General features: G+C 40.7%; 1 protein-coding gene across 3 annotated transcripts in view; it reads right to left on the bottom strand.

Annotated features, from left to right (window-relative positions):
- The window catches only part of LOC115214921 (nuclear pore complex protein Nup214), an 84043-nt gene that overhangs the window by 20946 nt on the left and 49006 nt on the right, over positions 1-14091 (bottom strand). For all 3 annotated transcript variants that reach the window (XM_029783988.2, XM_029783989.2, XM_029783987.2), the window contains exons 17-22: positions 12778-13043; positions 10557-10781; positions 8029-8189; positions 5694-5830; positions 3603-3678; positions 610-819 (exon numbers count right to left, since the gene is read on the bottom strand). In XM_029783988.2, the coding sequence (XP_029639848.1) occupies positions 610-819; positions 3603-3678; positions 5694-5830; positions 8029-8189; positions 10557-10781; positions 12778-13043 (1075 nt within the window). The remainder of the gene's footprint in view (positions 1-609; positions 820-3602; positions 3679-5693; positions 5831-8028; positions 8190-10556; positions 10782-12777; positions 13044-14091) is intronic.

Raw genomic sequence — 14091 nt, 5'->3', positions numbered from 1 at the left:
ATGGGCAGAGATCTGCATCAAAATTTTACCAAAAGCTTGGCAATACCTGCTCAAAGTTTTCAAGAAGTTGTCATAGTTCTCAACACAATCAAGGAGATCTTGTGCAACTGAAACCTGTCTTTCTGGTTAGCTGAAAGCAATTTTGGCAGACATGCGTCTCATACCCAAATCTTCAGTGATAATGGACTGAACTGAACTGCAACTAATCTGCACATCCTATGATAACTCACAGATGGTGATTTGACGATTTCCCCTCACAGCCGCACGCCCTTCTGCGACGTTTTTCTCAGTTCTGCTGGTTGCAGGTCTCTCAGAACGTTCATCAATGCTGACATTTTTCCAGCCATTTTGATAACCACTTACACACTTGTGTGGTGCAGCACACACACTCCTCTCCATACACTTTCTGCAACTTTGTGTAGGCCTCTGGGCAGGTATCGCCACGACAACTTTCTCTGTCGTGGTCAATGTGACGATCACGTGCTACCTTGAATAAATCCCCTTCCAAGCCCATGCTAGTCTGGGAAAAACGGACATTAAACAAATAAAGAGAAAAAAAAGCATAGAAAAAAGAAGAAAAATTAAGATTAAAAGAACACCTGTACTTACCCTCAGTTTGCTTCTCTTCTGCAATGTCAAGAGCTGAATATTCCTCTACATCCTCTTCCTCCTCTTCTTCTTCATCGTCATCTTCCTCCTCTTCCTCCTCACATTCTTCTTCGTCGTCATCATCATCCTCCTCTTCTACCCCAGGCCAGTCATCACCTGTCACAGATTCTGCCGAGGAGATGTCTTCTAGGTTGAGACCACTGGCATAATCTTAAAGGGATGACACACATGAAATGCATTAAACACAAGGCATTTTCAACAGAACCAATTAAAATCTACCAAAACAGACACTACTACTGTCATCATATCATTTACAAGGTGGTGCCAAAGAGGTCTCGAACTAGTTCTGTAGTGCACCAACAGATGACAGCACATGGCCATGTGCAGGGTGAGAGTTAGCAGTGACCTTCATGAGGCAGTGTGTCAAGTAACATGTCTGTGTTTACTTCCAAAGTTGTGAGATTTGTGTCTTTGTGATCATGTGTATACTGTAGTCTGTGATTTTTGTCATGGACAAGAAACTGAAACAAAGGGCCAATGTAAAATTTTATATTAAACTCGGGAAGTCTGCTACAGAAACTTTGAGCATGCTTTGACAAGCTTATGGTGATGAGGCAATGAGTCCTATGCAACGTTTTGAGTGGAACAGGTGCTTCAAAAGTGGAAGAACATGAATGGAAGATAATGAGTGATATGGAAGACCGGCCACAAGTGTCACCCCCTGAAAATGTGGATACAGTTCTATATTTAAGACATGAGGAATTATGTACATTATTTACATTCAATGGATATTTGTCCTTGTCTTGTTTGTTGTTAATACGTTTCGGCTGATATACCCACCAGCCTTCTTCAGGTGTCTTGGGGAAATTTTGAACCTGGGTTCTCATTCCTAAGGTATTTTTCAATGTTATGATTATTATTATTGCTATTGTTCTGGTCACTGCTTGGAATCGAACTCAGAATCATGGGGTTAGTAGCCTGTGCTCTTAACCACTACGCCATATGCCTTAGGACCTTAGTAATGAGAACCCAGGTTCGAAATTTCCCCAAGACTCTTGAAGAAGGCTGGAGGGTATATCAGCTGAAACTTTGTGTTAACAACAAACAAGATGAGGACAAATATCCGTTGAATGTAAATAATTGCTGATGTTGTTGGTCTGTTGTATGGGTCTGTGCAGGCAATCCTAATGTCTGCGAAGAATTGGTATCTTCATAACGACAATGCACCCTGTCACTGATTTTCTCACCGAAAAGAACATGGTATTTGCTTCCACACTGGCCCTATTCACCAGATTTAGCATCTCCAGACTTCTGTCTCTTCCCAAAATGAAAATGCAGCTCAATGGTCGCTGTTTTAGCAATGATGTCAAGATCAAGAGCGAATCGCAGAAGGTCCTCGACTTGATTACAGAAAACAAGTTCTTGGCCAGATTCCAAAAGTGGCAGGGACACTGGCACTGGTGTATTGCTGCACAAGAGGACTATTTTGAAGGAGATGATATAAAAAAATTTAGCAAATGAGTTACGTTTTATTGAACATGACTAGTCTGGGAACTTCTTGTTACCAACTTGTATACAGGGCTTGAAACTGAGCTTAAGCTTGTGATTTTCTAATTTTTCATCGTCGTCATTTAATGTCCGCCTTAACCCTTTAGTGTTTGCATTATTCTGCCACAATTAATGCTTCTTCATCCACATTGTTTTGAACTAATCATGCATTATCTTGTAGCTATGAGATTTTGATGAGGTAGCTGTTAAATTTTAAAATGATATTGTAGGGTTGGTGTGAGAGACCAGATCTAGCCAGTTTGAACATAGAACAGGCAGAATACTTTTGGCCGGATATGGCCGGTTTAAATATTAACGGGTTAAACGATGATGATTACGATGATGAAAATAACAAAATTGCAAGTTTAACCCTTTAGCATTCAAACCAGCCATATCCGGCCAAAATATTTAACCTGTTTTATATTGAAATTGACCAGATCTCGCCTCTCACCTCAGCCCTACAATGTCATTCTAAAACTAAAAAATCACATCACTGAAATCTCTAAACAAGATAATGCATGATTAATTCAAAACAATATAAACAAACAAACATCACATTTGACAGAATAATTTGAACATTAAAGGGTTAAGCTCAAAAATCATGGGATTCGAAATCTCAAGAATCATTCTTTTATCTTTTTTTACTTGTTTCAGTCATTGGACTGTGGCCACGCTGGGGCACCATCTTGTAGGGTTCAGTCAAAAAAAATTGATTCCAGTACTTTTTCTTTTCTAAGCTTGGTATTTATTTTATTGGTCTCTTTTACTGGACTGCTAAGTTACAAAGACATAAACAAACCAACACTAGTTGTCAAACAGTGGTCGGGGACAAGCACAACACAAAGGCACACAATATATATATACACACACACATATACATACACATGACAAGCTTACTTCAGTTTCTATCAACCAAATCCACTCACATGTCTTTGGTTGGCCCATGGCTATAGTAAAAAACACTTACCCAAGATGCCACACACAGAGACTGGGGACAGAACCATATGGTTGGGGAGCAAACTTACCACACAGCCATGAGTGTGTGCCCATTTAGCCTTGACTGGCTTCTGTGCCAGTGGCCCATAAAAAGCACCAACCGATCGTGGCTGCTGCCAGCCTTGTCTGGCCCCCGTGCCGGTGGCACATAAAAAGCACCAACCGATCGTGGCCGCTGCCAGCCTCCCCTGGCACCTGTGCCGGTGGCACGTAAAAAGCACCCACTACACTCACGGAGTGGTTGGCATTAGGAAGGGCATCCAGCTGTAGAAACACTGCCAGATCAGACTGGAGCCTGGTGCAGCCTCCTAGCTTCCCAGACCCCGGTCAAACCGTCCAACCCATGCTAGCACGGAAAACGGACGTTAAACGATGATGATGATGATGATTGTAAAGTTGCTTCAGTATGTAAAAGAAAGTAAGAAATGTAAAAGATAAAAAAAGCTTACTGGAAATCTGTATAGATGGAAAGAGCCCAGTCTTTGTATCAGGCTTCAGCGGGGTACTCGTGCTTATTGACCGGGCCTGTGCAAGATACAAAAAGACAAGAGTACATTATAAAGGTGTGTGTCTGACACTTATTAAATAGTGATACTTTGGAGTATGAGTTTAATTTGTTCCATGACTGAGCTCGGTTTACGATTTACTCATTTTACAAAAAAAATCAAGTTTCTCCATTGAAACTAACTAAATAATAATTAATCTGTTCAAGCCCACCCACCCCAAACCACCCAAAAATAACTTTTTATGAGTTTTAAAAGTAGAATGACAATAAAAAGAGAATGCAAAAGAAATATGCAAACTGGTTTTATTAACTGAACTATTTTAGAAATGGAACAATTTGTGCATGAGGAAGACGACTGAGAGGGGTGGAGGAGGATTACTGGCACGTAAAAACCACCCACTACACTCTCGGAGTGGTTGGCGTTAGGAAGGGCATCCAGCTGTAGAAACTCTGCCAAATCAAGATTGGAGCCTGGTGCAGCCATCTGATTCGCCAGCCTTCAGTCAAAATCGTCCAACTCATGCTAGCATGGAAAGCGGACGTTAAAGGATGATGATGATGATGATGAAGGAAAACCTCCTTACATAAAGACTTCATGAAGAACAATTTCTGGCATCTTCTCTCTCACTTTGTTTAATTTAGGCTTTTATGGATACACTTTCTTCACTTTTTACACTTGCAGATCATTTCATTAGAAACACATCAACAGAAGTCTGCTTTTTCCTGCCTTTCAAAATGTTACGAAAAGGCACCAGAGCAGTGTCATTAAATAAAGCAGCTGCATGAATTGTACCTATTTTTTCAGGACAATATTTTTCTACAAATTCAAAAGCATACTGCCACTTTGCTAACACGACCTTTATGTCACTCATAGAGAAAATATTCCCTGCTACACGGTCCTCCTCCAGAGAACCAATCTCTTCCACCGCATCCAAATGCAGCTGCAGGAGTTCATCTGTCGTCAGCCCCTCTGAGTGTTCCTCAACGAGATTGTTAATGTCACCATCATCAACCTCAAGGCTCATGGACTTGCCAACTGACACTATCTCCTCATCTACAGGTTCTCAGACTCAAACCCCTCGAAATCTCTATTGAATATGCAGTCAGGCCACAGTTTCCTCCATGCAGGATTTAGTGTTCTCCTTGTTACACCCTGCCAGGTCATATCAATTTTCAAGCAATTTACAGTGTTGTAGAGCTCCTTCCAAAATTCACAAAAAATTGTATTTTCGGTCACTTCAAAGCACCAATGAAATAGGTGTTTGGTGTACAATTTCTTAAAATTAGAAATCACCTGTTGGTCCATGGTGTTGCATGAAAGGTACAAAACTTTTATAAATTTAAATTCGTCTAGGATATCATCTTCTAGGTTAGGAGGGTGAGCAGGGGCATTGTGAAGGATGAGGAAGGCCTTGAGAGGAAGATTGTTCTCCAGAAGGTATTTTTTCACTGCTGGTCCAAAGACAAGGTTGACCAACTCAAAGAATTACCTGGTGACCCAGGTTTTAATGTTTGCCCTCCACATGACCTTCAGCTTTTCCTTTAGGATTTTGTGCAACTTGAATGCTTGTAGGTTTTCGGAATGGTAGACAAGGAGCAGCTTAATCTTCAAGTCTTCACTCACATTGACACAAAGGACAAGAGTTAGCCTATCTTTCATAGGCTTGTAGCCTGGCATTTTCTTCGCTGCAGTTATGTAGGTTCTTCTAAGCATTTTTTTCCCAAAAAGGCCATACCTGTTGTGTGATGTACCTCTCGACTGCGATGAGCTGAAGGAATTCACACACGAAATCTTCAGCTGTTTACGTGTCAGAATTCGCTGCTTCTCATACATGATGACGCTAGGAACACCAGTTCTCTTCTTGAAATTATCAAACCACCCATGACCAGCCTTAAATGCACTTGCTGATGTCTCCTGCCTGGTCAGCTTCTGTCAAACCGTTCCACCCATGCTATAGCATAAACGATGATGATGATGATGATGAATGAAATGATGCAGAACCAGGGTAAGAAAAACAAAAGTTAATACTTGTACCTGTCCAATTAGGCTGATCTCATCATCACCGCCAGCAGTCGCAGTACTTGGCTTCAAACCAAAACCCTGCTTTTGTGCATTGACTACTGCAGAAGCTGGCTTGGACGCTGACTGAGTCGGAAGAGTGATACTAGTATCTGAAGTAAAAACATCAAGAAAAACATAAAAAAAGGGAAAAAAAAGACTAGCAGAAGTAAAATATTTTGTTTCAAAAATCTGAAGACAAAGAAAAGGGTAAATTCCATTAAGCACTTTAGCCTTTACACTGACTATATCAGGCCCAAATATTGTACCCTTGTTTTATGTTCTAACTAGCCAGATTCAGCCTCTCACACCTACCCTAAAAAGTCGTTCTGAAAATAAACAATCACATCTTTGAAATTTCAAAGTTACAATTTGAATATATAATCATTACATTTGACAGAGTAAACTGAATGCTAAAGGGTTAATATATCATCTCATACACTGACATGAGAAACTGAAGTGTAGAATAGAATTGATTCTATCCTAATAAATTACTGGTACTGATTTTATCAGTCCCAGAGGGAGAAAAAGCAAATTTTAAATTAAATAAAATGAAGTACTGAGTTAGAAAATCAGCTTAGTGGTTCAAAAAATTCGTGTGCTGCATTGAAAAAAGTTTAAAATGAAAAAAAAGAGGCATCGGATGGGTGATGAATATCCTGTGTGCAGAGAAATTCTTTCGCAGATTATAGTGTGACTTACAACGCGTTCCTGACCCATGCTTTTTAACTGAACTGAATTAAGCTTTGCAAGTGTTTGACTAAACTTGACTATGGGGAAATTTGTAAGTTTGATTTTTTTAAATTCTTTTTTTCTAAGTATCATCATTATAGGTATAATGAATAAATTAAGAAATCAACTCGAAATTTGAAGATAATCAAATCAAACTTTCGCCATTTCGAGCCAGTCACCCAATGAATATTTCACCCAAATTTGGTGAAAATCTGTTCAGCTGTTTTCTAGTAATTTTGCAAGCATACAGACAAATGAACACTATACCCTGCTTTCGCTTACGCACACAGGTTAAGAAAAAAAACATCTGAGAACATGTTCTAAAAAATACATAAACAGGCATTGGTGTGGCTGTGTGGTGAAGAAATTGGTTTGCCAATGGTATAATTTTGGGTTCAATCCCACTACATGACACCTTGGGCAAGTGTTTCCTACCATAGCTCCAAGCCAATCAAAGCCTTGTAAGTGGATTTGGTCGATGGAAACTGAAAAAACCCATCATATGTATATAAATGTATGTGTGTGTGTGTGTGTATACATGGGTGTGCATGCATCTGCACACATGCGCACGTCTGTCTTGACAGTTGTAAACATATCATTATCATAAAAGCAGTGTCCATTTCAAATCTTATATGAAAACATGTCTGGCCATGGGAAAAGATTAAAAAAACCCACTTGGAAAACAGGTGAAAGTTAGCAACAAAAAGCATTCATTGGCCTTAGAAAATCTACCCCACTGAACTCCCTTTGACCCATGTATCATCATCATCATCGTTTAACGTCCGTTTTCCATGCTAGCATGGGTTGGACGGTTCAACTGGGGTCTGGGAAGCCAGGAGGCTGCGCCAGGCCCAGTCTGATCTGGCAGTATTTCTACAGCTGGATGCCCTTCCTAACGCCAACCACTCCGAGAGAGTAGTGGGTGCTTTTTATGTGCCACCTGCACAGGTGTCAGACGAGGCTGGCAAACGGCCACGATTGGTTGGTGCTTTTTACGTGCCACCAGCACTGGTATCTCAGCTACAATTTCCATTGATGTTGAAAGATTTCGATTTTGATTTAATCATGTATTGAATTAATCATGTATTATCTTATAGGTTTGAGGTTTTGATGACATGATTATTTATTTTCAGAATGACATTGTAGGATAGGTGTGAAAGGCTAAATATGGCCAATATGAATGTAAAACATGTAGAATATTTGAACCAGATGTGGCTAGTTCAAATGCTAAAGCGTTAAAAGTGTGGTGATGATCCATGAAGTAACAGGTGTATATAAGAAGCTCTCAATTTTTTTTTTTTAAATGTCAGGTGAATTAATGTATTGAAATTCATTGATTTCATAAAAAAACGAATGGCATGAAACATTGAGTGTAGGTTTGTTTGTTCAGTGCTGATCGAGGGAACAACACTGATGGCTGTGTCCACCTCACCTGGCTGGCTGTTACAGTGATCATGTCAGACAGCAAACTCAATATAACATGATCTGACATACATACATTGCACCTCACACAACCAGATACTGCACTTACAAAGTGGATTTTGGTAAAAATCACATGATACTGCTAATGGTAACTTACCTGGGGAGACTGATTTAACAAGGGGTACCACTCTCTTGGATAAGTGCTCTCGTAGTTGAGACTGCTTTAAAGGAGAAATGGCTGTCACTTGTGGAGTCTCTGCTTCTGGCTGTGTCTTGTTTTCAAGGAGAGTATCAGCCAAGCTGGATAGCTTGTTTTCACTGGTTATAAATAGAAATAATGAGATGAAAATATACACACAAATATCCATGCGAAAAAAAAAAGTGCCTATCTCTAACTGTGGAGGGAACCTGTGGAAGAGGTAGGACCCAGGAAGACATGGGCTGAGGTGGTGAAATATGATCTTCGAACGTTGGACCTCATGGGAGCAATGACAAGTGACCAAGACCTTTGGTGATATGCCATGCTGGTATCACATAACAGGCACCCATATCAGTGACATGTAAAAAGCACCCATTACACTCTTGGAGTGGTTGGCATTAGGAAGGGCACCCGGCCATAGAAACCATGCCAAATCAGACTGGAACCTGGTGCAGCTCTCCAGCTTACCAGGATTAGTCAAACCATCCAACCCATGCCAGCATGGAAAGCAGACACCAAATAATAATGGTTTCAAATTTTGCCACAAGGGCAGCAAGTTTGGGGGAGGGGGTAAGTCAATTACATCAATGACAGTGTACGACTGGTACTTATTTTATCAACCCCAAAAGGACGAAAGGCAAAGTTGACCTCGGCGGAATCTGAACTCAGAACATAAAGATGGCTGAAATGCCACTAAGCATCTTGCCCAGCGTGCTAACCATTCTGCTAACTCTTCACCGTGACACTAAATAATAATAATGATGATGATGATGACTGCACCAAATGAAACTGTGACTCATTACAGAAAACTATATGCTTCAATCTATATAAGCTTTTCAAATGAATGAGGTACCAGTTCAATTGATGGAATTTAAAGTAAACAATGGAATAGGATGTCTGAGCATACAAGATAAAGAAATTTAATTCATCATCAAACATCTGTTTCCCATACTGACAGGATACAGTGAGTCACAGGGCTGTTCTAAGCACAAGTGTCAGCTTTGGAATGATCTTTATTGTTGGATGCCCTTCCTAACACCAACCACTTTACAGAGTGTGCTGGGCAATTTTTCTTGTGCTACCAGCATAAGTGAAGTTGCTACGTAACCTGCACAACAGAGACGTCCCAAGGTGCCAAATGGATAAAGACTCCCTTTGGTCATGAATGACCATGGGATGCACTTAGAAAGCTCCCCTCCAAGGCACAAGTCCAGGCAAGGTTGTTTATGGAAGACCAGCAGTCACCCATGCATACCAGCCCCCCACCCCTCAACACCACCAATGTTATTCAAGGGAAAAGCAACTTGACACCAGTGACGTCACTGAGTGAACTTGAGTAATATGAAATAAAGTGTTTTGCTTGAGAACACAACACAGAGCCCAGTCCAAGAATTGAACTCACCACCTCATGACTGTGAGCCCAACGCTCTAACCACTGAGCCATGTGCCTTCACTTGAACCCAAGAATTACATATATAATTGAGCATGAGTGTGTGAGTTTGCCTCCAGCACCAAAATATACCGTTGCCAAAACAGCTTGGGTATCCAGTCAGCACCCAAATGGTTGCACCCAACCATCTCAGCTAATGCTTACTACTGCTACTGCTGCTGAGAATTGATGTCCTTTTCACTCCTACATCATCATCATCATTCAATGTCTGCCTTCCATTCTCAATTGTTTTGCAAAACATTCAAACAGAAAAAGCCACCCCACCAAAAAAAAAAAAAAAAAACTAGAAGTCTGCATCAGTAAACAAAAGATATAACATGCTTACATAACAATATATTATACTGGTTTCAAATTTTGGCACAATTTCATGTGAGTTGGGTATGTCAGTTGATTTACATTGACCCAAGAGTTAGACTGGTACTCATTTTTATCAACCCAGAAAGGATGAAAGGTAAGGTCGACCTCCATGGAATTTGAACTCAGAACACGAAGACTGGTGAATTGCTACAAAGTATTTTGTCTGGCGTGTTAACAATTCTGCTAGCTGCCCGCCTTTAGTGGGATATATTACACTGTTACGAGAAATAATAGAGAGTCTGTTTCGGGTAGGCTTACTTATCTTTTACTTGTTCAGTCAATGGACTGTGGCCATGCTGCAACACTGCCTCGAGTGGTTTAGTTAAACAAATCAAATTCAGCACATAACTTTAAGCTTGGCGCTTATTCCATTTGGTTTCTTTTTATTAAACTGCTTAGTTGCAGGGATGAAAACAAACAAACACTGGTTGTCAAATGGAGGTGGGGGGACAAACACATAGACACACACACACACACACACAACAGGCTTCTTACAGTTTCTGTCTACCAAATCCACTCACAAGGCCTTGGTCAGCCCAGAGCTGTAGTAGAAGACACTTGTCCAAAGTGCCACACCGTGGAACTGAACCTGGAACCATGTGGTTGGGAAGCAAACTTTTGACTACACTGCTACAAGCAAAAGAAAAAAAAAAGAAAAAGAAAAAGTGAAATAACTTACCCAAGTTTGTATGGAGAGAGGTTCCTGTAGCTCCAAGCATCTTTCTGATCATATAAATGTAGGTCTTTCAAACTGTTGTGTACATTTTCAATAACTTTCTTCTGTTCATTGATAATATTGTGGTTTTTGCGGATCACTTGGTAAATGGTATTGCTGCCAGAAGGGCTAAATTTACTGGCAGTGTTGATTTCTTGAAGGGGCATATTACCACTTAGAGATGGTTTTCTACAAAGAAACAAAGAAAAGTGTATGAACATGAAGGCAAATACACACAAATATATAAACTTTTTTATCCACATTGTTTTGAGCTAATCATGCATTATCTTGTAGCTATGAGATTTTTATGAGGTAGCTGTTAATTTTTAAAACGATATTATAGGGCTGGCGTGAGAGACCAGATCTGGCCAGTTTGAACATAAAACTGGCAGAATACTTTTGGCCGGATATGGCCGGTTTAAATGCTAAAGGGTTAAAAACAGTTGTATCCAGCCCAAATATTCTAGTTTATCTTCAAACAAACCAAATCTTTGCTCTCACACCTAACCTATGAGGTAATTCTAAAAATTATTAATCATGTCATCAAAATCTTGAAGCTATGAGATAAAATAAAGAATCCCTTCGGTCATGAATGACCATAGGATTGCACCTAGAAAGCTTCCCTTCAAGGCACAAGTTAGGCAAGGTTGTTTATGGAAGACCAACAATTACCTCATGCATACCAGCCTCCCCTCTCCACACCATCAATGTTATCCAAGGGAAAGGCTGACACAACTTGGCACCAGTTACGTTGTAACTCATTTCTACAGCTGAATGAACTGGAGCAACATGAAATTAAGTGTCTTGCTCAAGAACACAACTCACAGCCCAGACCAAGAATCAAACTCACAACCTCATGATTGCAAGCCTGACGCTCTAGCCACTGAGTCATGCACCTTCACAATAAGATAACACATGAAGCTATGAGATAACAAATAAATAATTCAAAGTGTGAATTTATAAGCATGACATTTGACAGAATAATCTGAACACTAAAGGGCTATCACATCAGATAAACCTATTTCATTATTACCCACAAGGGGCCAAACATAGAGGGGACAAACAAGGACAGACATAGGTATTAAGTCGATTACATCGATCCCAGTGCGTAACTGGTACTTAATTTATCGACCCCGAAAGCATGAACGGCAAAGTTGACCTTGGCGGAATTTGAACTCACAACGTAACGACAGACGAAATACGGCTACGCATTCCACCCAGCGTGCTAACGTTTCTGCCAGCTCGCCGTCTTCCAACCTGTGATGTTTAGTTACAGCCATCTGTGTTCTGGTTTCAAATTTCATTCAGATCAACTTTGCCTTTCGTCTTCACAATGACAATAAAATAATAAATTAAAGTACTAGCCAGATACTGAATATAAGACAAGGTAATTCCTTTACCAGCAGCAAATGTAAAAGGTTTCTACATTCTTAAGAGTCTCAAATGGTCGATGCCTAGCTCAAGCTTCATGGCGTAAAATGGGCAAAAAACAATCAGTTAAGGTGAGACAGTATCACATGACAACTTGCTAGAGCCTATGCAGCAGGTATTTAAAGGGAAAAATTTGACAAGGCACTCAGTCACCGGCTGACGATACATTGATGAGGCCAGGGAACAGAAGAAAGACATGCACCCAACACCAGAGCTGAAGACACCTCCGAAAGGAGGGGCCCCGCCACATCAAAACAGTAGAGGAGTAGGGACCGAAACCGGACGTGGTTCTTTCTGATGATGTCTTGAGCTAACTGGATCCTATAAAGGAGCTGTTGTGGTAGCAGACCACGAAACATGGTTGTAATTCCTCCTAGTTGAGACACAGGCATGGACATGAGATTAAGAAGTTTGTTTCATAATCTTCCCACTGCAGAGCACTCTGGGTCGATGTCTTCCACCACAGACTTGGCTTGACCCGAATGTTGTGAGTGAAATTGTTGGAACAACTATTTTTTTTTGGGTGGACACCAGGTTCAGCATCATCACCTGGCCTTTGAATGCTTTTGGTAGAATGCACTCTACTGCAAGCTTTAAACAAGGTCTCTGATCTAAGGGTAGCTTCTTACCCTTCCACACTATTAGTTGTGGAGGCCCTGCAAAATATTGTGGGCACTGCCCTTCCTACTCCTGAATATGCCATAAAAAAAAAAAAATCAATGAAAGTACTAAAATAAACTTAGGGGTATTTTACTTGTTTTTTGTTGAGCGCTGTTTCTGGAAGAGTTCCCATTGTTCGTCCAAGACAGTATTAATGTCAGTCAGTCGATTTGAGACAGCCATCAACTGTTGTCGTAGCATATTCATTGTGTCGACACTGGCAGGATCTAATGGCTGTAAACGCAGCATTTTGTGATAGTTGACATCTTGATGGTATCGGTTCTTAACACGGCATTCTTCCAGGATGCCAAACATCTCAAACACAGATAATTTCTCTGCATCAATTTCTTTGTGCACAATCTTTAAAGAGAAAAAACAGGTAGTAGATAAGAGACTAAAATCAAAGCAACAATTGGAAGCATTGATTCCCCACACACATTTTCAATTATAATACTGATTTTAAATTCTAGTACAAGGCCAACAACCTGCTGTGCTATTTCAGAACAACCTGCTGTGCTTGAGGAAACCTATTGAGTCAAGTACATGTAGTTGTGATACCTGTGCCGGTGGCATGTAAAAAGCACCAACCAATCGTGGCCGCTGCCAGACTTCCCTGGCACACAAAAAGCACCCACTAGTGGTTGGCATTAGGAAGGGCATCCAGCTGTAGAAACACTGCCAGATCAGACTGGAGCCTGGTGCAGCCTCCTGGCTTCCCAGACCCCAGTCGAACCGTCCAACCTGTGCTAGCACGGAAAATGGACGTTAAACGATGATGATGATGAGGCAAGTTGATTACATAGTCCCCAGCACTCAACTTGTACTCATTTTACCAACCTCAAAAGGATGAAAGGCAAAGCAGCTGACCTTAGTGGAATTTGAACTTAAAACATAAATGGAAACACAATGACACTAAGCATTTTGCCTGCCATGCCAATAATTTGTCACATTCTTGATATGATTGCTGCCTTATTTTCAATTATAATATTGATGTCATTGTAAACATTTAAGACTCACTTTTCAAAAGTTTGCATGGCTTGGATGAAGCTTATTGAGGTGGATTTTGTACGGCTGGATATCCTGCCTGTTACCACCCTCATCTGTTTCCAAGTGAGGTAATATTTGACCCTGAGCAGATGTATCTCAGAAGATTGGAAGCAAAGGACACCGCTTGCATGACACTGACACTTGCTTGCAACTATCACATGACGCCAGGGCAAGAAGACAGTAACACATGCACGCACACACACCGTCATCATCATTCAAAGTCTGCTTTCCATGCGGGAATGGGTTGGAATGGTTTGACTGGGAACCAGCTGGTTGCAGAGCTGTGTCAGGCCCATAGACAAAAACACACACACAACAGGCTTCTTTCAGTTTTTGCCTACCAAAGCCACTCACAGGGCTT

This window comes from Octopus sinensis, linkage group LG8 (assembly GCF_006345805.1).
Source record: "Octopus sinensis linkage group LG8, ASM634580v1, whole genome shotgun sequence".
In the NCBI taxonomy this organism is placed as follows: domain Eukaryota; kingdom Metazoa; phylum Mollusca; class Cephalopoda; order Octopoda; family Octopodidae; genus Octopus; species Octopus sinensis.
The sequence above is the reverse complement of the archived record's forward strand: the minus strand, read 5'-3'. Positions and strand labels throughout refer to the sequence as shown.